This window comes from Piliocolobus tephrosceles, chromosome 2, assembly GCF_002776525.5.
Source record: "Piliocolobus tephrosceles isolate RC106 chromosome 2, ASM277652v3, whole genome shotgun sequence".
Classification (NCBI taxonomy): Eukaryota; Metazoa; Chordata; class Mammalia; order Primates; family Cercopithecidae; genus Piliocolobus; species Piliocolobus tephrosceles.
Window position 1 is genome coordinate 139,545,756 of NC_045435.1, and position 24,823 is coordinate 139,570,578.

Sequence of the window (24,823 nt, forward strand, 5' to 3'; positions counted from 1 at the left end):
CTCCGCCTCTTGGCGTCGCGCGGCCACGCCCCGTCCCGCTGCGGAGGCTCACGGGACATGTAGTACACCGCGCGCCACTCCTGCACTTCCCCACCCCCACGACCCAACCTGGCTTCCCTACGCCCTCCCAGCTCCCTCGGGCCTGACTTCCGGTTTCCTCGCGCGGCCCTGGCGCCGAGCCCGTGGACGGCGGCAGCCCCTTTTCCGGCTGAGAGCTGAGCCACACTTCCAGCCCTTTCCCGCAGTGCTTCCTCTCCCTGCGGCCCGTGCTGGTCCCGACGGCGGGCCTGGGTCTCGCGCGCGTATTGCTGGGTAACGGGCCTTCTCCGCGTCGGCCCAGCCCCTCCAGCCTCGGCTCGTCCCTCCTTCCAGAACGTCCAGGGCTCCTGCCGAGTCAGAAGAAATGGGACTCCCTCCGCGGCGCACCCGGTGCAACTCACTTCGCTGTGGAAGCGGCGGTGTCTTCGAAGAAACCGGAAGCCCGTGGTGACCCCTGGCGACCCGGTTTGTTTTCGGTCCGTTTCCAAACACTAAGGAATCGAAACTCGGCGGCCTTGGGGGCGGCCCTACGTAGCCTGGCTTCTGGGTGAGTGACTCGCCAGGGCCGGGTGGAGGATAGGGATGCGGGCAGTGCCGCGGCCAACCTCCGTTGCTGTTGCTGGTCCGAAGAGACACGTCATTTTTCTCTTACTCCCTCCCGCGCACCCTCCTTTGACTAGGGAGCGGCCCACTCCTGGGCATCCCTTTCCCCAATCACCCCACACCCAGCTGTCCACACCCTTTCCCCTGTCACCCTCACCCCCAGCTGTCCAGGCCCTTCTTGGTCATTCACTTCTCTAATTCCTGCTTTTCTTACTGGGGCGCCTTGAGTTTTTTTTTTCATTCGTTGGGACTGCCAAATGCTTCTTTCCGATACAAATTATCGGAAAGAAAAGGGGGACGTTGGCTAGGACGGCACTCCCTGGGGCATCTGAGTAGTGAATGTCGACGTCCTGCACTTGATCGAGCGAGGGCTAACAGGTATTCGTCGTTTCTCCAATGTCTAACCTGTGTACGGTATTCATTCCAGCCTTCGGCTATTTGTTGAGTAACTACTACTACGTGCAAGGTAGGCTGACACCCTCTACACACAAGAAACGCCAGTACACGAATGCGAGATAAAATCCCCACGAAAACTCTCATACCAATCAAGCCATCAGTTGCTCCAAGACGTAATGGAAATTTGCTAAGGTAATCAAAGACAAACGTACCAGGATTAAAATTAACCCTTGTTCCTCAAGTATAGAAGGCATTTTGGTTTTTAGATTAGAATTTCAAATTGGATTGAGCAAGATCCCAAGGCACAATTTCATTTCTCTAAAAACGCCATATCTAATTGCCCAATCTTGTGATCATCCCATCATCTGTAAATTGGGAACAGTGCATCATTTACAGGATATTTACAAAATTTTAATGTGATACTATTTGTAAACGAGACATCTTATGCAAATAGAAGGTTTTACGATTAAAGAGACAGCATAACATAATGGGAAATAACACTGGATTAGGTCAGAACACCAGGATCTGAATGCTGATTTTTCCACTTACTTGACAATGGGGAAAGGCTAAACTTCCTCATTTTCCTTATCTCTGAAATGGGGGTAATACATACTCTAAGTCACCAAAGCATAGTTTCTAAGAGTTACGGTGGCTCTGGAGTCAGCTGCCTGATTTTCATTTCTGGGTCCCCTACTTTCTAATGTTTTCATGTTTCAATTTCTCCACCTGTAATCTGAGGAGATTATTTACAACCTCGGAGGTATTACATAGATTTACTGAATGCTTATGAAGAACAAATGAGATAGTTTCTCTAAAAGATGAAGCATACTACTTGGTGTACCATAAACACTTGGCCACTATTAATTACCAATGCAGAACCCTGTCATGTTTATTAAGTAAAATGGTGAAGTTTTTTTATAATCCATGAAGTAACAGGACCAATCTAACTTTTTTCTTTTTTATGGCACTTATATTCGGAGTGCAAGTATAGTTGTCTTACACTGTTAGAAAATAGTTATCAGTAACACCAGTGACATTGAATTGCATTAGAGGTATTATTGTATGAAAGGAATGAAAAGAAGTAGACTGCTCTTCATACCTATGCTAACTGTGGAAGAGTCTTATGATTCAGTGCAATACAAACTGATTTCTGGACTAAAGCAGTTGGTTGGATAACTCAGTGAGTCATAAAAATGGAACTGGAGTTTTTCTTCATATTATAGCTCTAATGCTGAGTACATTTTTGGACATTTATTGAATTACAGGTCATTTTAGTGGGATTGTACACAGATTAAGAGATGATGTCTTGAAAAGAGGTACTCGGTGACCCATCTTTATAAACTAGTTGGGCTATTTCTGCCCCTATTTCATTACAAATAGAGGAAGGGGAATAAGCATTGGTCTGTTCGTCTTCATAAGACTTAATCCTTGCTCCGTAGTATTTTGACTGATTGTACGAAATGTACGAAATGGAATATCCTAGCTTTTCAGAGGTAGAAAGGTGATGAAAATTCTAAATATAATTTACTTCAGGAGGCAATATCGAATAAAGAGCCTACCATATAGGCCTCGATTCAAGCTTCAGTTTTGTCACATACTGCTGGTGTGAATATAGGCAATTTACCTCACCTCTTTGAGCCTCAGTTTCCTCATTTATCATGGTGCTATTACCTTCCTTGCCAAGTTTGGTGTGGACTTGAGATAATGTGTGTACCATACGTTTTATGCAGCTCCTGGCATAAATGTGAATTCCCTTCTCTCTGTTTAGGTTGCCATTCTGTATTTGTATTAAACTTTTGCCCTCACAGTTTAGTAAGGTGGCATCTTAGTGATGTAGTTTAACCCTATCATTCTATATAAGTGGGAAAATTTCGATCTAGAGAGGTAAAGCAAACTAAACTATAATCAGGGTGGCAAATCCTAGACTAGAATCTGTGTTTCTGAATCCTGGGCAAATATTCTTTATGACATAGTTATGCTTTATCCATATTCTTAGGATAAGCAGAATCCCTTTTGTATTGCCTCTCCAAATGTTGTATTAAGACCATAGACTTAGAAGACAGCTTATTTGGGTTCACATCTCACCTTTGTCACTGATTAGCTGTGTATCTATAGGTAAGGTATTTAACTTTTCTAAGACTTTGTTCATGACAGTACTTAGCTAAGTGGTAGAAAAATGCATGTGACTGAAAGTTAGCAAGCTGTGAAGGTGTAAGTACAATAAGTACAGTACAATGAAAATAACCATCCTCTTCACATAAGAGTACAGTCTTAAGAGACATTTGCTCTTTTGTGGTATCTTCTTTGAAAACCACTTTTTCTCCCTGTCCCTCAGACCCCCATAGCATTCTGTTGTTTCAAATTTATTACCTACCTTTATGGTATAATAATTATTTTTCTGCACAACTCTGCCTCTCACTCTGGGTTTTCCTTGCTGTGTAAATGATTGTTTCATGATAAAAATGAACAAGTAAATCACAGCTGAGCTAGTTAGAACTTTGTGTAAAACAGAAGTGCATGAGCCCTAATCCTTAAAATATACAAACTGCAGGATATCTGTTTTTGACTTTGTAGAGCAGTTTATGTTGTTTCTTGTTTTCAGCTGTCTTTAGAAAAAATCCACGTCGAATAAATTCTGCCCATTGAGTTGAGTATTAAATTATTTAAGTCAAACGTCTATGGACACAATTTTACCTCCTTAAACCAGACTGCATTCTACCACTTACCTAGCCATCTAATGCTTATTTAACTTGCTCTACTTTTAAGGCAAGAGTGTGTGTGTGTGTAAGAGTCTTTCTTATATGAAGATACATATGCATGCTTTCAGTTTGCAATATGAGAATAACCTGTACTTTTCTTTTGAAAGGAAATAACGGGAGTTTTAGCTAGCAAGAGCATGACAGGAATATGTTTGCTCTTATTTTAGAATATCATTGAATCTGAAGGCTGAAAAGTAAACTCTTTTAGAGGAAGAAAACTTAAGTTTTTTTCATCATTAGGAGAAAATGCAGCTTGCATCAGAAGCAGCATGAGTTAATTAGGGTTCTGAGAATCTGCCACTTTTTTGGTATACTGTGGGTAGCATAGTATATTCTTGTTCTTGGACTTTATTGAAAAACTGGGAAAGATTGTACCTTAAGAGTGGAAATTGTCCTGTGTGGTTAGAAAATGTTAAATTGATGTTAGTGAAGATTGACTGGATGGCAGGTTTTACCTACTCAAGACTTGTAGTATACACATTTATTTTAACCTGCCTTGCTTATAATCCTAGATACAAATTGCTTAGGTGCTCCCAACTGTTGCTTTAGTTGACAATTGGAAGTTTTTAGTTGTACAATTAGAAAAGCAAAAATATAATTATATAAGACTAGACCCAGAAAAACACAAAACCTTTTGTTGATATTCATGTGGTCTGAAATAAGGCAAAAGAAATATTATAGGCATTAGTTGACACGAGAAGGGAGATTAGACATTTTGGAAGAAAGCAGGCATAGTGAAACAGGTTGGAAACATGGCTGTAGTTAAATTGTCTATGTTTACATCTCAACTCTCCACTTACTGTGTTACTTTGGAAAAAATACTTAAATTCCTCCTACCTCAGTTTCTTCATCTATAATGTTCTTGAACAGTGACTGATGTAAGTAACCAAGTTTTATTTCAAGCAAGGGATAGTTAAAAACTCACTTTCTAGTAATAATTACTGACCTAAGATACATGAAATTCAATTGATAATCTTTCTTTAGAATGCCATATTTAGTTTTTTTTTTTAACTAAAAAATATTTAAAAGGACTTTTTGGGTTCTCTTGCATGATCTGAAGTCCCTCTTATTCTGTTTTTCCCAGGAGGTCTTAAAAGGTTTTAGCCACAGTTTCTCCTTCCATCATGTTTTTCAGGAACATAACTCTCAGAGAAGTAATGCTGAACCTAACAGCAAAAGTAGGTATTTAGAGCAAGTCAGTTTTTCGTTAAACAATGAAGGTAACTAGCCTCTTCTCTTAGGTTTTGGAGTCAGAGTTTGTTTTGAATCCTACTCTAACCACTCTTCATTCAGTAATCAGTATTTATTGAGCAATTTCTACAAAGTGATGAGATGGGTACACAATGATGGGCAAAACAGACATAGCCTCTGCCCTCACAGAGCTTAACATTCTTCTAGATTTAACGGGGCTAATCCAACTTTCTAAGGCTTACCTATAAAATATAGATGATAACTATTTCATAGAATTGTTCAGATAATTGAAAGAGATAAAAGAATATAGTACATGATAGTGGGACATATTGGACACTTAAGTGTTGATTAATTTGTCTTCCATTCTAAATATACAACAAACATAACCAATTACTGGTATGGAAAGATATAGTAGAGTATGCATTAAGACTTCTATAATATTAATATGTTGTTGTAATGAATTACACTCAGAATTTTTGAAAAGTTGTAAATTGAGAAGCTATAAAACTTGCTACTAATAGATCTAAGTGGAAATGTTAGGAGAAGAAATATTTGGGGATGAAGTATTTTTAAAAATTTTGATTGTTTTAATGAAGCTGATATTTCAGATTTTTATAGAACATATTAACAAATATGGTTTTAAGTGGTTTATAGATATCACTTAATATTCTTAAGACTCTATGGGGTATTTGCTGTTATTCCTCGTACTTTATGAATAAGGAAACTGAAGCATAGAGGTTAAGCAACTTGCCCAAAGTCAGACACTAAATGGTGGAGTATAGAATACAAGGCAGTCTGGTTTTTAAACATTGTCCTAGTGTTTACATTATTCTAACTATAACTTTTTTTTCCTTTTCACTTATTCAGTGAGACATTTGTCATTCATATTTTTTTTCTTTTAAACAGCTGTCATGGATGCACTGGTAGAAGATGATATCTGTATTCTGAATCATGAAAAAGCCCATAAGAGAGATACAGTGACTCCAGTTTCAATATATTCAGGAGATGAATCTGTTGCTTCCCATTTTGCTCTTGTCACTGCATATGAAGACATCAAAAAACGACTTAAGGATTCAGAGAGAGAGAACTCTTTGTTAAAGAAGAGAATAAGATTTTTGGAAGAAAAGGTAATTTTTATCTTTTACCTTCATTGTGTTTGTGACATAAGGAATAATTCAAAATATTTGAAATTTTGAATACTTTTTGTGCTGTCTTCCATGATTGTACTAAATTTCCAAGAATAACTCACTGCTAATCTGAAAACTCTGGGCATTATACTTATCCTGTGTTTCACTTACCATGTACTTGTATCTGTATCTGTAGGAGAGGATTTAACAACTTGGAATTATATTCCAAATATTTTTATTTCATTTTCAGGTTTACTTACCTTCATAGCTGTATGTATTTTATTCAGAATTTTCAAATCAGGGCAAAAAAAAAAAAAAAAAAAAAAGATACACTGACAAAAGAAATTAAGTATCAAAGGAGGAAGCTTCTGGAACATTGTCCAATAGGTTTAATAATATATTTACCAGGACTGAAATATTTACTTTAACATTCTTTCTCTTCTTTAACACATGTAATAGGAATAATGCTTTTAACTGATAAACTGATGTTTTCTGTTTACCTTTCCATGTACAATTGTGACACACCTGTTATAGAATATATAAATAAAGTAGCTGATTCAATATAAAGCACCAATCTATTTGGCTTTATATATGAGGAATATTCTTCAGTCATCCTTTTATTTTTGAGTTTTAAAGTTTTAACTTAGCTTAGTTTATATTTTTTCAGCTCAGCTCAGAGCATTTTTATCCTACAAAGATCAGCTACCACAAAAGGTAAAGAATGCATTGTCCTGTATAATGGAAATTAATTATCCAAGGAAATGAATTATCCTATATAAAAACACCTTGAAGATGGAGCTTGGTAGAGTTTGATTCATTTTTGGTAGGAAATAAGAGGAAAGGAGTCGGTTGTGAAATAATTATAATTTATTTGTATTCATATGAATTATGTTTCCTTTAATGTTGATTATGTAAATTTGTAACATACTGGGATACAGTGAGAGAAGGTAACATTTTGGATCATGTAGCTTTATTTTAAAGTTTGGTAGAAAAATGGGATTTTATGTATAGTTAACATTGGAAATATTTCTGAACTTCATGACCAACAATTCTGTTAATTCCTATTCTATAATATAAAGGATTTAATGAATTAACACACACATCTATTTCTTAAAAAGTCAAGTATGCCTTGGCTGGGCACAGTGGCTCACACCTGCAATCCCAGCACTTTGGGAGGCCAAGGCAGGTGTATTGCCTAAGGTCAGGAGTCCGAGACCAGACTGGCCAACATGGTGAAACCCCATCTCTACTAAAAATACAAAACTTAGTAGGGCGTGGTGGTGCACCTATAATCCCAGCTCGTCAGAAGCTGAGGTAGGACAATCATTTGAACCTGGGAGGCAGAGGTTGCAGTGAGCTGAGATCGCCCCATTGTACTCCAGCCTGGGCAATAAGAGTGAAACTCAGTCTCGAAAAAAAAAAAAAAAAAAAAAAGTCAAGTATGCCCTAAGGTGCTGCTTTTTCTCATGAAAATTAGATACTTCTAATTTGAAAAACATCTAAGCACTGTGCATCACATCTATACTCTGTTGTAGTTACGATGATTTAATGTGATAAAACAGATACCATGAATTATAAAATACTGATTAGGTAAAAGCATAGAAAACTTCAAAAAATATTCTGCACATTTTTGCTTTCTTTGTAAAGATTAATTGTGTGGAAATGAAATACTCACCTAATGAATCCAGGCTTTATCCCCTTATTATAACAATTCAAGTAAGATATGGAACCATCAAAACACTGACTTATTTTTTATCTGTAGAGTACTCTCTTAAGCTTTCTCTTCTAATTTCATACCATTAGCTAATAGCTCGATTTGATGAAGAAACAAGTTCCGTGGGACGAGAACAAGTAAATAAGGCCTATCATGCATATCGAGAGGTTTGCATTGATAGAGATAATTTGAAGAGCAAACTAGACAAAATGGTAAGTTGGTTTGAAAAGAATGACATCTGTATTTTGGAAATGAATTTTCTCCGTCAAGAGGTTTAAAATTAGAAGTAAGTTAAATATTTACATTTAGTAATTAAAATTTTGTATACATGCTCAAGGCAAAATGGAAATTTTAGTAATATTTTAACTTATTTTTATGTAAAATATTTAGTATGTAATGATGTTTAGGACTTAAATATATCTAACACCACTGACTTGTTTTGAAAAATTATGACGTGGTAGATTTAGTCTTTTTTTTTTTTTTTTTAAGCCAGGGACTAATGATGTCCTAAATTAGAAAAAGAAAAAAAGCGATTTCTGAGAAACTGAGTTCATTTTCTCACCTTGCTTTTAAAGATAAGATTGTGTTTTTTTCAATATCTACCTGAAAATTACAATATAATAACCATCGTGTAGATTTTATTGAATGTAATTTGGCATTTTCCCTACTTAACTAGAATAAAGACAACTCTGAATCTTTGAAAGTATTGAATGAGCAGCTACAATCTAAAGAAGTAGAACTCCTCCAGCTGAGGACAGAGGTGGAAACTCAGCAGGGTATGCCAGTTACTTGTTATAAAATTCCAACAGAATTAGCATATTTTTCCATTTATTTGTGATATCAACAGTTTTCTGTATCCATATGCTAAGACCTTATTTTTTAATTTTTAGGTTTATGTTAATTTCTCTGTTCTACCTTCACATAATATCAACTTCCTTTAACTTTTCCTTAGCTATATATTGCACTGTTCATAGAGAAAATATGATGGTTTTTATTCAGGTCTAGGTTGTGATGAAGCAGAAGAGGAAAAGAGTAGAAGCGCAGAAGCAAGAAGTAGAAGTGAAATCACCTAGCCCATTGGTTGTCCCTGCTTCTCTTTCTTACTGAACATCTTGCCCACAGTTAAACACGCTGCTGTGGAGTTGTTACAATTTTTTTTTCTTTCCGAAGGTTGTTAAAAGGTGCAGATGAAACTTTGGGATGGAAAGTTGGATCTGGGGCATATGGATGAATAGCCTGTTCCCATGAATATTCGTTCTGATGAGACAAGCTAAGAGTCGGCCTCTGAGAGACCTTTTGATAGGAGATTGAGATGCAGTCTCTTAGCATAGCTAGTTGGGCTTTTTGTAGCTAGAGAGACTCAGGTACTGATTAAAGAATAAAGCAGTATCCAGTTGTATTGAGTTTCTGCAGTGGAATGTTTAAGGATAAATTGTTTTGACATCATACTCTGAGCTTGTTGGTCAAACTTCGTATTCTCTGAGAGGACTAGATGGAATGATTAGCTGAGCCTCAGTTTATTCAGTTTATTACTTTTGTCACTGTTTTAACCTTCACTTCTGTAGAATATTGATCTGTCTGTAATTTTAGCACATGCTTGATTTTAGTGTAGTTGTCTTTAGAAATTCTAAAACAAGATTGCTAGATTTCTTATTCTCCTTAGCATAGATATTTGAAAGTATTAATAATTACTGTTTTAAAAAAACTATTGATCATATATGTTTTATGATAGTTTTCCTATTATCTACATTTTACCAGAGTAACCTATTTTTAAGAATTGGAATCAGTGTGGAAGGAAAAGATAACAATTCCATTGTCCATCATTTTTGTAGTGATGAGGAATTTAAATCCACCTTCATCAAACTGGGAAGTAGAAAAGTTGAGCTGTGACCTGAAGATCCATGGTTTGGAGCAAGAGCTGGAACTGATGAGAAAAGAATGTAGCGATCTCAAAATAGAACTACAGAAAGCCAAACAGACGGTATTACAGAATTACTAAATCGAGAAATTCAGTATTCTTTGTACACCATATGTAGGATTTATAACTAAGTATGTATTAAACCATAGAGTTAAAATAAATTGTAATTACTTAGAGAATAAAAAAATTCTTGTTTATCTACCTCTTTAAGCATTTGTGCTAAAATTTGACATGCCATATACTTTCAGTCTGTCACAAAATTAAACAATTTTGTTTTTTAAAAGGTTGATTTTTAGTAAGCTTATTAGTTTATTATAACTGTTCTGTCAGACTCCTTCAATTTCCTTAAGTTTTTTTTTCCTCTGTAAAGTTTAAAGAGTACTCAGGTTTTAAGTCCTATATTATTTTACTTAACAGTTTCATTAATTTATATATCATAAGAGACAACCCGATTTTTAGAATTAAACAAAACAACGTTACCAACAAAGAAAACATGACAGAGCTTACTTATTTTCAAAAGACTAATACTTTGGGGCATCTTTACTATCAAACAGCTGAGAATTTAAGAATTGGAAAAAACAAAAACCTGCCAAGTTGCTGAAGTGTGTTTAGCCTGAAGTCAGCCACTAAAACAAGCTGCCTCTTAGGTCCTCACCAAGAGACTATTTGCCCAGTATTTTACATCAGGTTCTAACAAGCTTGGATCTATGTTTTCAGACATCATGACAGTGTTGAGATTAAAAGAAGAAATGATAAAGTAGCAAAGTAGTGTGACAGCAATGCACCAAATGCAGATTTTAAATAACTATTACAAGACATTGAAAAGCTTAGTATTCTGGAGCAAATAGCCATTTTATGCATTCATGTATCTCAAACTAAGGTATAACCAGTTATATAATTGTTTCTGTGCTCAACCATTTTGCCTACCAAAGCATTCTAACACTATCGAGGAATTGTGTTTCTTATTTCTTGTTCCTCTGGGAACCACCACCTGAAAGGGGAACTCCATCCCATACTTCCTGACTGCTTTCCAGATTCTGCCCTGAATCTCAACTGTTCTTAGATGGAGCTGATACTTCTTTCTTTTGTAATGTAGTTTTTATGAGAGGTGACCACTCGATAAGAATGAGCCAGACATTGAGAATAATATAGCACTCTGCCTAGTCCTTGGCCAAATGAATTCCTTTGAACTAGGCAATGAGAACTCACTTTGGCACTCCCATCCCTGATAAAAGGGAAACACTATAAAAATTATTGTCAACTCCTGTTAGAGCCAAAGTGGCTTTTTTTCCTACTTGACATATAAAGTTGATTGTTCCCAGCTTTGAGCTTGTGGCCACACACCACAATTCCTTCAAAGACTCAGCATCCTTGTTCCACAGATCAGTTTCTGTCACCACTGAGAAGCCTCTTTTCAAAAGATGGCTTTACAAGAAAGGATATGCACCTTGAAGTTCTGAATTATAATTGTCAGTATTTATATTCTGTTTGAAAGGAAATAAATTAATAGCCTTTATATGTGATGGATATTTTGTAGCGTAGGAAGCAGTACCATGGAATCGGAAACTTAGTTCATAAATTTAGTGTTGTTTATTAACTGTAACATTAGGAACACCATTTTACTTTCTGGAAGTTGTTTTCTGTAAAGTAGACATTAAATACCTTTTTTCATGAAGGTTAAATTAGTGTATGTAAAGCAGTTATTAGGGCCTTTAGACGTCTTCTAAACCAATTTCATTTACTGATCCAATATCTCTTTTACTTCTTTGGCCCTAGAGTCTGTGTTTCTCACAGGATCAACTGTTTCTGAATATAAATGGCTGGAATATTAGGGGACACAGTTTTATTCTCCTGATCAAACATGACTGTGATGCTCACAGGACTTAATAATCACAGCTAGTTAGCATAGTGGCCATTATATAGTATGTTCAGTAGATAAATGCTTTTTTAAAATTTTTGATTAATCCAGAAGGTCAGTATTTTTAGGTATTTATGTGTGTTGAAATTTCTATTCTTAGCATTTTAGTTATTTTTTTCCACTAGATGGTGCTAGGGAATAAATTGGCTTTTAGTTTAAATTCATCTCTCATGAGTAACCAAATCACAGAAACAGACTTTTAGAGGTAGAAGAAATCACTTTCTTTAAATGATGACTAAATTATGTCTGAGAGACAAGAAACTTTTAATAGTTAAGATGAGCTAAGAGAGGACTATTGAAAAAGCAATATTTATAACATGGCCCCCACCTTCACAGGCATTTATTAGGGGTAGGGTGAGGCTGTGAAGTTAAAAAGGGCTTACTCAAACTAAAATAAATGAACAAAGAAGAGGAAGAGTGGAAATAACAGTTTATCAAGGGTTCCGAGTTGAAATCTTGATGCGTACTTGCAAATCTTCTTTCAATGATGTTGCTGGCCAGAGTCCTCTTGGATACATGAATCTGAGAGGAAGCCAAGGAGAGAAATTCATGTTCATAATACTCTAGCCATATTACTGTAGCTCACATTACTCTAGCCATATTAACAAATTTTGTTTTTTTTAAGATGACACTTTCAGTGAAGCATTTTCTAAAACCTTCTGAAGTATGTAATAGCATCCTACATGGATATAGTAGTGTTTTTTATGTTTGGGTTTTTTTTTTTTTTTTTTTTTTTTTTTAAGTGTTTGGTGAGAGAATTCAGTTCATTAGTATTTCATGTTAGTGAGGTTACAGGGGCAGTTCCACTATGGGCTTCTTAGACTTTCTGTGTCCCCTAATATTCCAGCCATTTATATTCAGAACAGTTGATCCAGTGAGAAATACAGACTCTAGGGCCAAAGAAGTAAAAGAGATACTGGATCAGTAAAATCAAGTTGGTTTAGAAGACGTCTGAAGTCCCTAATAGCAGTAGCCCAGTTAGAGATTCACAGTGTGCTGTCGTATGTTAAAGGTTCTGCTATAGTATAGAAACCTATATAACTTGAACATTGTTTCCCAAGATTTCGTAGCCATGGGCTTCACCTTATATGAAACTCCCACATCATATGGCACTAGTTGGGGAACAGATCCATTACCACCTTTAGGACATAGGCAATCTATTACTAGCCAACAAAAGCGTCTTTGAATACTAGATACAGTCCCTATGAGCTTACTGCTGATGTACATTAGAGTCTCTGAATTGTTAGATAGTTGGAAAAACATTTTCCCACTCAAACTGTCAAATTTTTTATATTGTTGGCTTTAAAAATGAGGAAGGTTTTCAATGAACATGTATGCGTAAGTATATACTAATTTTTTAAAAAGATTTTAATTGATGATACAAAGATACTGTAAGTGATCTGATCAGATTCCATTATTTCCTGTAAGGAACAGGAAAAAACAAGGTCCAAGGATATATGTCTTGTTAATGGTCAAACCTCCCGGACCTGTGGACCAGTTCTGGGCCAGTTCTGTTTCCCCTCTCCATAGGGCTCCCTAAGATTTAATTTAACTGTTAGAGTATTAAAATCAGAGATCCAGAAATGTTTTAACTCCTGTAAGATTAGGTATTTTTCACATTTTACTCTCAAGTTCAGAGTACTTATGAAGTCCTTGTGTTGCTTTTTAATGTTTCACTGCAAATTATATAATTTAGATTGTATTAGTAAGAAGTAATAAAATTAAAATTGGTATTCTGAGCTTATACTGGCCACATCTGCCAGTAGCATTAATACCTGTGATAATCTTTATTTGTTACAAATCCTTAAATGAGAATGCATTGCAAACAAGTGTGTTAGAGTTGTCTCAAACATACTACGTCCATTTAAAAATATCTTCTGAAGGTTCTTTCTGTCATATCTGCAAACTAAATAAACTAAATTTAAAAGCATATAGGGACTTTATGATGTCCTCGCCAGGTCATTTTTAATCCATGTGGAAGGAGGAAATGTATGCTGACGTTTTAAAACAGTAACCTGTTAAAATTCTGGTGTGTTTTTCGTAGTACTACAAGAAGTAAAATACCAAAAAAACTTCAATTTTCCCATAGAATTCATTCACCTGTACCATAAATAAACAGAAATGTGATAAATGTGTAATTTTTTTTTAATATAGACTTCAAATTGGTGTCTTCAGAAATATATTTTGTAGGATTACAAGGTCTTTTACAAAATGAGAGCAATTTTATTCTTTTAAAGAAAGTTAAAGCATTAGCATACTTTAAACCATTGGAAGTGATTTACAGATTGGAGGTGTTTCATTAAAATTGAGTATAAAAATCTAATTTTATTCTTTGCACTTACAGATATATTCTGTAAAACCTGAAACACGTCTCTGGTAATGTAAGAGCTGAGACTAAATAAAATGTAAAAATTACAACTTTTAAACTTCTTTTTTTTTAAACAATTGACAGGATCCCTATCAGGAAGACAATCTGAAGAGCAGAGATCTCCAAAAACTAAGCATTTCAAGGTATGACCATTCTTCAGCATTAAAATAATACATTGTCCTCTTCCATAAGTCACTTTGTGTAGGTCCTTAGATTTCTTTTATGACTTAACCTTAAAAACAAAAATGGATGTTGTTTGGATACTGAATGTAACCTCTGATCACAATATATTTATAAAATAAAATTTAATTGTTAATAACAGCTTTGAATTTAAGTAGTAGAAAAATGGGATGCCTTAAACTTTCTGAACATTTAGTAATATTTTAGGTATGATTTTAGGGAACTAGCTTTCTGGAAGTAGTCTGTAATACTGAATTTGTACATGAAGATTATTCATTATCTATATACAATAACATTCCTTTGTCTTAAGAGCTTACTTGGCCATTGTTAGTCTCGGGGATAGCATGAAATTTATTTTTTTTGTTGTTTTATTTTTGAGACAGTGTCTCTGTAGCGCAGCCTGGAGTGCAGTGGCGCAATCATGGGATAGCATGAATTTTGAGGACTGTTCCTTCTTCGCATAGGAATAGAAGTAGCCATCAGAGTCCATATACTTTTTCAACCCTTTTTCCTCAAATACGTATCATTTTTACTTAAGTAACTTCAGTTCTGTGTTTTAAACTATCTAATAATTGTTGTTTCTACTATGTTAAGATAGTCTCTCTACATTGTTACACTCCATCCAATAAAAAATAGTGATCTGACTTCATTGTTTTGTCATTTGGCTTCCAAAGTTTACTGACGTAAGTAAATAATGTGAATTGTGTCAGGCCAATTTCTGTCAAAAACCTGCTTGAGAGAAATGATCAATTAGGAAAACCAATTTGAGGAAATGACATATAGCCATTCTTCTAGATCAGGGGTTGACAGATTTTTTCTATAAAGTGCCAGCAGTATCTTTTATTCGGCTTTGTGAGCTGGCAGTACAGTCTCTGTTGAAGTTATTTAACTCTGCCATTTGAACAGTACTTCAATTATGCCTTCGAATTTTATCTAAGTTTACTGCAAGGAAACTTTTTCTTTTTTTTGAAAAATGTGTCTAGTATAGTGTCCATGTAAACTATTTCTGAAAATTATCTTGTCAGTTACCTTCTTTTCTCCTGTCAACCTAGGGTTCCCCTTATTTTTCTGTTTTATCCTTTTTATAAGCCACTTCTAATCAGTTTAGAAAGGAGTAAAGAATGAATAAATATCAGCAAAAGAGATCAAATACAGGGGCTATATAAATAGTACATTCGAAATATGTGATATAGAATGGAATTTCTGCTTCCATTCATGGGAGATTACATAATTTGTATCATATTCACTAAGAATTTCTTGAAAACCTGACTCCCCCAAAAAATACCTGTTTGAAGGCATCAGATAACTAAAAATATTAAAATATCTCTGTGCCAGGATTTGGGGAAAGTTGTAGTCCCAAGGAGATGATTCCGTTTTCAAGGCTGCAAAGCTGTAATTGTGGCTCCAGAGTGTAGTCTCGCAATTCTTTAAAGCTCAGTATCAGTTCAGAGGACAGTTTTTAGAAAGAATTGCCTTAAATTCAGTTTAAAAGTTACTTTGTGTTAAATCCGTGTCAACAGATATATGTAAAGAATTGTGTAATTACTGCATGTCCCAGTGGCTCTCTTAGTGCTCATATACACTTGTGTTTTTTTGCAAATTGGTTTGCATTTGTATCAGGTAGACAACGTAAACTGCAAAACCAATTAGGTTTCTCTCTTCTGGTTATATATTAGAAAACTTATAACCAGATTTGTGACCTACTGTTGGTAAACTTCTTTCATGCATTTTTATGTTAGCCTCATTCTCCACTGCATTTTGTTTTGTTTTGTATTTTTCGCCTCATCATTTCCGCCTGTTTCCAGTTTATGTTCTTATGTTTTGTTAATCTTTGTAAGTTACTTCATCCACTTTTAAGAGGAACAATTCAGATGACAGATTGGTTTACTATATTGGAGAAAGTACATAGGGATATTTCCATTAAACCATTAACTAAAGGTTTAGATATTTTTAAGGAATATTTTTCAGTATTTGGATAGCTTGCTTTTTTGGAACTCTCCTTTTTTGTATTTCTTCCATCATATTGCCAGGCAAATGAGGTAGTATACTGTTTCTCTAAGACAGAGTGAACCTTTTAATTACTGGAGGCCTTTTGTATGATACTCCTTATATAAAACATCGCTTAACAATAATAACCCTATCAGAAATTTAACCAATGTCTTGCCAGTTCCTGTTTTGATTTTGGCTTTAGGTTGATTGCTTCAGTTTTTAAACCAGATCTAGATATGGAGTCACTGAACTTCTTTTACTCATCATCTGTAAACTTATATTGTGGAACTGTGTTACAGATGACTTCCTAAAATGTAAATTCCAGGTTTAGAAAAAAAAAATGTGTTTTTCAAGCTCTTCTGTGTTTCCTTAGTGCTATCAAATTTTATTAACTATAATAAGCATTATAAAAATACGGAATAAGAAAGAACATACCAATAGCAGAGTGCATTACACACAATAAGGGTAAGTATGGTTTCTTAGAACTTTTCTTTGGGTTGCAGTGTAAAATGATTCTTGCTGTGCCTTGCAATAAAAAATGAAAGCCACTTGTTTTGGGGGAACCACAGTTGTCAAAATATACACTTCTAAGTCTATAACTCTTGGCTAAGAATATCCCATAGTTTAATTCTACTGTGGTGACAGAGGATGTAATAGTTCAGTAAATTTTCAGATGCTAAAGAAAAATATGTATGGCTGAAGTAGAAACTCAAGTAAGTGGATTTTTATTATACAAGGAATAGTTATTTCTGTATTAAAGAGTTCCAGATATAGTGTTAATTAAGAAAATGGCTTTTAGATGTTACACTTTGTAAGCAGGTCATGTACTCCCTCCTTCAGTTGTGGACAAGCAGGTTTCATTTAAAAGTCAGAGATACGAAGTTTTATACTGAGAAGTATAAAACTTATACTGAGAAGATTGTGTTGGCAATCAGCATATTGTAGGTGCTTGGTAATTGATGATGATATGAAAAATGTTACTCTAAAAGGGCAGTGATCAGTCATTAGACCGGTAAGTGAAAGACAGCTTTACACAGCAGCATGGCAGACGAGTAGACTTCTCAACCCATTTCCTCGTGTGTAAAATGAGGTTACCCACTTTACCAAGTTGGTGTGACAATGTGGTGAAGTGCCTAGTATTAGTGCTCAGCCATCGTTATTTGTGCTTCATCTGTTTTTAGAGTTCTCATTTGGGAAGCTTCAGTGTTACATTTCAGTATTTTAAGTAGTTGTATAAGTTCTTTATAGACAACTATATACATTAATAGCATTTTGCTTGTGGTGGCATTTAAAGCAAAACTTAACTAAAGTTTATACTCCCATTTGGGGAACTGTGGTGAGGATAGGAGGGTCACAAGCTATATATTGTCTTCAAAATACCTAGATAAGAGATTTAATTGGAAGCCTGCTAAAAATTAGGGATGACAACCTTGCCTTTTTCAATATCATTTAAATGATGGTTTAAACATTTTATTCAAGTAGATAGAATTTAAAATAATTTTTTACACACTTTGAAGATTACAGCACTTTAAACTGTAAACTGGGAAACTAACTGCAGTTACTTTGTTATCCACAAGAGGGAGAGCTATACTTAGTAATAATTTTAGATTTGCCTATCTGTAGTTTTTAAATTCAGGTTACATTAAGAGCAAAAAACAAGAAGACTACATGTGTATTAAACTCAGTGACCTAGTTTTTAACTAAACCTAAGTTTTAAGCAGTCTTCACTAAATTGAACTGAAAAGTTTGTATTAGGCACTGTAAACACCATTATTAGAATTGTTTCTCTTCCTTGCCTAGCTGTGTATTTTAGCTCTCTGTGACTGTCTTCAGTATTTGCTCTTTTCTCTAAAACGGGCTCTGATTTACTGTCTCACGCCAATAATTAACTATTTTTAAGCTGTATTATTCATACCATGACTGAATGAATTAGCACATGCACAGTGTTTACACTTACTGCTATATAATGTGAATAACTCTTCGGAAAGCATACGGAATGCCCAGAATTGTACCAAGAAACCAACAACTCTCTTCACACTTAAGACAGGTTCCTATGTGAAACAGTCATTGTAGCAAACATCTCAGATGTTTTTTGGTGAGGTAGACATGGTTAATTTTGTGAACTAATTATTTGACCCCTGTTAAAAACTTGCAAAAAGCCCTGTGATTTCTAATACACTAACAACTTAACAAATGATGTTTACAACAAACTAAAGCACATTTTTCTTAAAAGCAGTGTAAAGTTTATTGACAAAAAGGTATTTCACCTTACATAATTCAAAATAATTATATTTTATAGATTATATATTATATGTAAACTATATTACTTCTGTAATTTGAGATATTAGATTTCAAAAATGTTGTCCTTTTGAAGTTTAAGTGTTTATGGTAACACAAAAATCGAAGCATAAGGTGACATGTTTGTCTAGTTTGATTTCTGTACTACTAAAATTACACTAATATCTCGAAGGGGTAATGATTTTTTAATGCTATAAGATTATTTAGTCTTACACTTAATACTTTGTGATATTCCTGTACAACAAAATGAGAATATATGATGAAGATTTTAATTTCATTTAGTTGGTAATTAAGCAAAAAAAGAAGAAAATCACGAATATCCAAATATGAACGTTTAATGGAAAACAGAATCTATAAAAATTAGGTTTAAAATCACTCATTATAATTTCTTAGATAATTGGAGTGAAATACTTTTAATTATAAAAATAGGAGAGGCATTTTTGAAGTTTCTATTTCTGTTTCATATAATCCTCCCTCTCTAGCTTCTTTTTCCTTACCAGGAAATCATCTGGCTCTTCATGTCTTGTGCTGTCATGTCACATTGGTTTAGAACCAACATTATGAGACAGCCCAGTCAGACATAAAGAATGTAATACATGAAACCTAAATTTTATTTTAATGTGGACTTGGATATATATTCAGCAGTTGATATATCATTTCAATTCAGTGTCAAAACAAAGGATAAATACAAATTGATCCATATTTGAATGAGTGTAACTTTACTGTTAATCAGATTTGCAAATAACGTATTTCTTACTACTTACTAATTAATAGCTGCACATTATAGCCTAAAATAAAATCTCAGTTCTGAGACTCTGCAAGAAGCTCTCATCGGTTATAATAATTATTTTTATTATACCCTGTTTAATATCATACAGTTAATTGCTACATATCAGATGGACAGTATTATTCTTTCAAGATCTTTTCACTTATTAATGCCCTAGTTAAATATCTTTTGATTGTTTATTCAATTTACATCATCTCAAAACTAATTGGAGCAGAAATTTGATCTGCATATTTCTAAAGTTATTCCCTTTTGTCTATAAAAAAGAATGATGAGTATTAACTTTTTGTAAAAACATTTATTTCAGTGATAATATGCAGCATGCATACTGGGAACTGAAGAGAGAAATGTCTAATTTACATCTGGTGACTCAAGTACAAGCTGAACTACTAAGAAAACTGAAAACCTCAACTGCAATCAAGAAAGGCAAGTCACTGTTTACCGGAAACCACTGATTCCAGCCAAACTGCTTGAAGAGCAACTAGCTGTCGTATCTTATCAAAATCTCATCAAATGAGATTGATAAGCCAAAGTATATATAGTATGTTCGCAGCCTACCCATTCTCTGCTTTGGCTTCAGTCTCATACTGGTCAACTTCACACATAAAGGTGTTGCTGATGTGTTTTTTCTTCAGTACTGTATTCTTTTCCCCTTGTGGCTTTTCTCAGCCAAGTGTTGCTTATGTGTATAAGACTGAGGTGTTAAGTTTGCTCTAGTTGACCTTTTACCACAGCTACTTCATATATTTAAAAAAAAAAAAAAGAAGACACCAAAAGCAAATTTTCATTCCAGTGTTACAGAATACACTGGAGACCTAGCTTTTTAGGTTGTTTTGGAAAAAAAAAACAAACAAACTTTGATTCATTATTTGGGTTTTTACATTTCTTATAAGCTTTTCTTTCCACAAAGGATATAGCTGATTACATTGAAGACTAGGTGTTCTCCCCTTATGCCCTTCAACGAAACAATTTTCATTGCTTTGCCTTTCATATTTAACTGCTTGACTGATTGAACTTTTTGAGTTTTGTGTTAACTAGAAGTAGCTACTTTTGCCAAAGCTATTTTTATACCTTAGAGAAAAATCAGTACATTTGTACCTAGTATTACATAACAGGTATATTTCTGAAAAATTGTGTGATACAAATTTGAATGCCCTAAAATTTACTTTTTAAAAATGAGGTAGGACTGTTTATAAAAAATAATCACCATGTAGTTTAAAATTACTTCCTTATATTTCACATTGTCTTAAAGAGGACAGAAGAGGATTGTGTCATAAATACTTGTCCTCAGGAGTGTTTATTAGTGAGGAAAAACGTTCAACTTTGAAAAGGAAAATTAAATTTAGAACTCCTTTTCATTTTTAGAGAGTTGGTTACATATAAATCAGGGAAAATAATATGGTGTTTTAGCAAGTCTAGCTTAATTTTTGGTTCACTTTGTCCTTGAGTTTTCCAGTGGCCACAGTTATATCTGAGACCAAAGGTTGATGGTACAAATAAGATCTCTCTTTAAAGGGACTCACAAAGTAATTCTGCATTGGGTTTTCATTGTAGCTTTGTTTACATGATAAATAGAACTACCAAAGAATAATAAAGGAGCAGTGCTCTTTTCATACTTGGACATGGCTCATCCTTGTGTTCCTTCCTAGCTGATTATTAAGATATTTTTCAGTGCTTTGGAACGTAAGTTTTTTAGCACATATTGCTAAAACACCATATTATTTCCTATGACAGTGGCAGGCTCAAGGTCACCACTCCTTATACAGAACTTATTGCTTTGAGGAGTACAGAGATGAGACTAGAACAACCTTTCTCCTGACCTTTGTATCACCTTTTTTCCAAAGCCAAACACTTCACTTCCAGTACTCCTCCATCCCTATCCACCCTCCCAGGAAAAACAACGAGCTTATTTTATAATGTCGTTCAATTTCTTTCTTCTAAAATTGCATGAAGTCAAGCCTTTGTTACACTTGGCCATCCTTCTTGAGCTAAGGATAAACTTACCTTTCCACACTGGTAGGTTGAGCTGGAGGGAGAGTAGAAACCTGTATTACCAACATGCTGGCTGTGGTGAAATAATAGCTTTTAAGTAGTCTTTTTCTAGGCCATTGTATTTGTACAAAACTTTTTTTTTTTTGGCTAATTGAACTATCTCAGTCCCCACTGACATGTGAACAGTCTGCAACCCTAACCCTTCTCCAGCCACAGTAAGAGCCAAGAACAGGATCTTTATATGTATTTTAACTGTATTAGTTTCCAACTTTAAAGAACATGTAGTTCTTCCTCTTTTAAAAGCTCTATTACATAGTTGGGACAGGAATTCTATATCCATTCTGCAGACAAGGAAAGAGACATCAAGAGCAGCTAAGAGATAAATATCTAAAGTCACAGTAAATTGCTGATCCAGGATTAAAACTCAGATCATCTGTCATCTCCTAGTCACAGTACCTCAATGATTACACTAACTTAGAAATGTTAATTTCATCACCAGTTCTAGAATTCAGTCAAATTAGTGAAGTGTTACCGAATTTTATGATCACAAATGTCATCTGACATTTAGTCTGTTTTCTTTTTAGCCTGTGCCCCTGTAGCATGCAGTGAAGACCTTGGAAGAGACAGCACAAAACTGCACTTGATGAATTTTACTGCAACATACACAAGACATCCTCCTCTCTCACCAAATGGCAAAGCTCTTTGTCATACCGCATCTTCCCCTTTACCAGGAGATATAAAGGTTTTATCAGAGAAAGCAGTCCTCCAGTCATGGACAGACAATGAGAGATCCATTCCTAATGATGGTACATGCTTTCAGGAACACAGTTCTTATGGCAGAAATTCTCTTTCTCTGGAAGACAATTCCTGGGTATTTCCAAGTCCTCCTAAATCAAGTGAGACGGCATTTGGGGAAACTAAAAGTAAAACTTTACCTTTACCCAACCTTCCACCACTGCATTACTTGGATCAGCATAATCAGAACTGCCTTTATAAGAATTAATTTGGAAGAGATTCACGATTTGACCATGAGGACACTTATCTCTTTCAGTGGTCCTCCCAAGAAATTATTTAACAAACTGAAAGGGGATTTTGATTAAAAATTTTGCAGAGTTCTTCAGTAACTATATTTGAACATACTGTACAATATTTACAAAAACCAACATAGTTGGTTTTCTAGTATGAAAGAGCACCCTCTAGCTCCATATTCTAAGAATCCGAAATACACTACTATACTAATTAATAAGTAAACTTAAGGAGTTTTAAAAAGAGAACTCAGCCTTTGATAATTGTAAAATTTTGCCTCTCAGAAGAATGGAATTGGAGATTGTAGACGTGGTTTTACGAAGTGTGAAATGTCTAAATATCTGTTCATGAAAATAAAAGGAAACCATGTATGTTGCTTCAGATTGCATAATGGAACAAATGGCAATGTGAATAGGTTACATTTCTGTTGTTACAATGCATAAAGATACTGAAAATATAATGAAATAAAAGCATTTTAGGTTATACCATCTTTATATGCTATTGTGTTTCAATATTTAAGATTTAAAGTGATTTTTTAGTCACAGTGTTTTGTTGATAAAATTTAGAATAGAAGTTTGAATTCTAAGACTTGAAACAACCTGATCATTGAAACCAACTTTGTCCCAGTACATTCCTTAAGTCCTAATTGGAAAAAAAAAAAAAAGGTGAAATAGTTGAAAATCTCTGTTAGGTGTAAACAAATGATTGTAACCCTACACACCATTCAATAAGTAGTAGAAAGAGCATCACACAAATTTCAGTCTCATCTGCCCCTTCAGTGGGCCATAATATAACCATAAATGTGTGTGTGTGTAATGATAAAAAGTCATTTTCTTCAAAGGGACTACAACTGCTCGTGTAGAGCAGCTTCTAAATTGTTAGACTTTGTATTGAAATATATTTATTGAGAAAGTCATTTTAAATTAGAATTTTTAATCATAAAAATCAAAGTTTGGGCTGTATTGATATTGTCAACCATGGAATGTCCACACACTCTTATTCTAAGTGGCCAATTACTGGCAAATAAAGAAGGAAATAACAAGGCTTCACATGGAAATTTATCTAAATTCTTTCAGGGTGGAGATTTACTTGGTTCATACACCTTTTGCCTGAGTTAAAGTATTTCATGTAGGAGGACTTTATCCTTTTTGATAGACAGTTTCATATATCTTGAACTCAAAAGAATAGCTCAGATCTCTTCTACTATATTACTGAATAGCATACATACATAGACAATGTTCACCATTCACCAGATATTTTTTTCTTTCTATTATCTTACACTTATTCAAGCTTGTCTGTGATTAATGGAATTGGTGTCAGATGCTGGAATTTATTCTGACCAATGAACATACTGACTCAGGGGAGTACAATCTCCTGCCAAGTAATAGAACCAAACCCAATATGCATAAAACAAATACAATACTTCAGGCTTTAGCTGAAGGAAGCAACTACCTGTGTAATAACAAAGCAGCAAAAACTATTTCTCATGTGGCTGCATAGGCTGTATATTGTATCTGATCTCTAATGTAGCTTACTGGTTTACCTTTTCTAAAACCCAAATTGGAAATTTTCCTTTGTAAAGAAAAAAAGTCTTATGAAATAATTGCTTGATTAATGTTTTGAAAAATACCAAGAAATTGTTTAATTAGAATAAATTATTTTTGTTTGAAATTGAAGTGGATGTGAAATACTATCCTTGCCTATGTATCTCAAAGTCTGGTACTAATTGTTGGTTGTTAATATGATTCATATAATAGACATTTGTTAAACCAGCTTTTGAGTGGAGAAAATTATTTTCCATTTAAACAGTATAGTGATGATAGCTATCAAACAGATGTACTAAAAAGTCAGTGACTGTGACAGTTTAAAGTGCTAGACAAATGATATATAAGGTTCTTTAGTAAGGAAAGATTAACCAAAATTTTTTTACCCAGCTAGAAGTTTTTAAATGTACACTTGATCATCTCTGCTCTAGGTAAAATTCAAACAAACAAACAAAAAATAGTGGCCCATCTCTAGCTTATAAATCTATTTAAAATTGAATATGTTGACTTAAACTAGCTGAAACTTGCTCTAAAGAGCTTCTTTTGAATCTTTATTTTTTTTAATAAGGTTCAATTCAGTACATCCATAAATTGACAGAATGAAGAGAACATAAATAACAAAAAGCCACCTATTCCTTCCTCTTGCTCCCTTATTAGCTAAAGTAAAATTTACATCTGTAAGACTTACCGAGTTGCTGCCAAAATGGAACTGAACTCTTAAAAGCAGGAACGTGCCTATGTGAAACATTAGAAAACCAAAATAAATGGGAAAATTCAGACTTGAAGAACTGAATCATGTGACAACAAAGTACTGATCTCAATTCAGAAAGGCTACTTGGAGAAGGTGTATGTTAAGGGGTAAAAAACCTGTGGGTTATCACATATTAACAGAATATCAACAGGCACCCATAAGCAAGCAAGACACAACTGAGGCAGATGTACCAGGTGAAAAAAAATCTTCAGTATGGATACGCATG

General features: G+C 34.6%; 2 protein-coding genes across 7 annotated transcripts in view; one reads left to right on the forward strand and one right to left on the reverse strand.

Annotated features, from left to right (window-relative positions):
• ZCWPW2 (zinc finger CW-type and PWWP domain containing 2) overlaps nt 1-460 on the reverse strand; it is a 143,622-nt gene extending 143,162 nt beyond the window's left edge. For both annotated transcript variants that reach the window (XM_023207231.2, XM_023207230.2), the window contains exon 1: nt 1-460. In XM_023207231.2, the coding sequence (XP_023062999.2) occupies nt 1-59 (59 nt within the window). In that variant the 5' untranslated portion in view covers nt 60-460.
• On the forward strand, nt 65-24,607 carry AZI2 (5-azacytidine induced 2). Of its 5 annotated transcripts, XM_023207254.3 has the most exons (9): nt 65-586; nt 1,070-1,230; nt 5,895-6,115; nt 7,919-8,041; nt 8,506-8,605; nt 9,662-9,810; nt 14,118-14,176; nt 19,592-19,710; nt 21,861-24,607. In XM_023207254.3, the coding sequence occupies exons 3-9, from the start codon at nt 5,900-5,902 to the stop codon at nt 22,277-22,279; spliced, it is 1,185 nt and encodes a 394-aa protein (XP_023063022.1). In that variant the 5' UTR covers nt 65-586; nt 1,070-1,230; nt 5,895-5,899; the 3' UTR covers nt 22,280-24,607. The 5 variants fall into 5 exon arrangements, with proteins under 5 accessions (XP_023063022.1, XP_023063023.1, XP_023063025.1 ...); XM_023207255.3 differs by lacking the exon at nt 1,070-1,230; XM_023207257.2 differs by lacking the exons at nt 19,592-19,710; nt 21,861-24,607 and adding an exon at nt 14,597-14,858.
• The last annotated feature ends 216 nt before the right edge of the window (nt 24,608-24,823 follow it).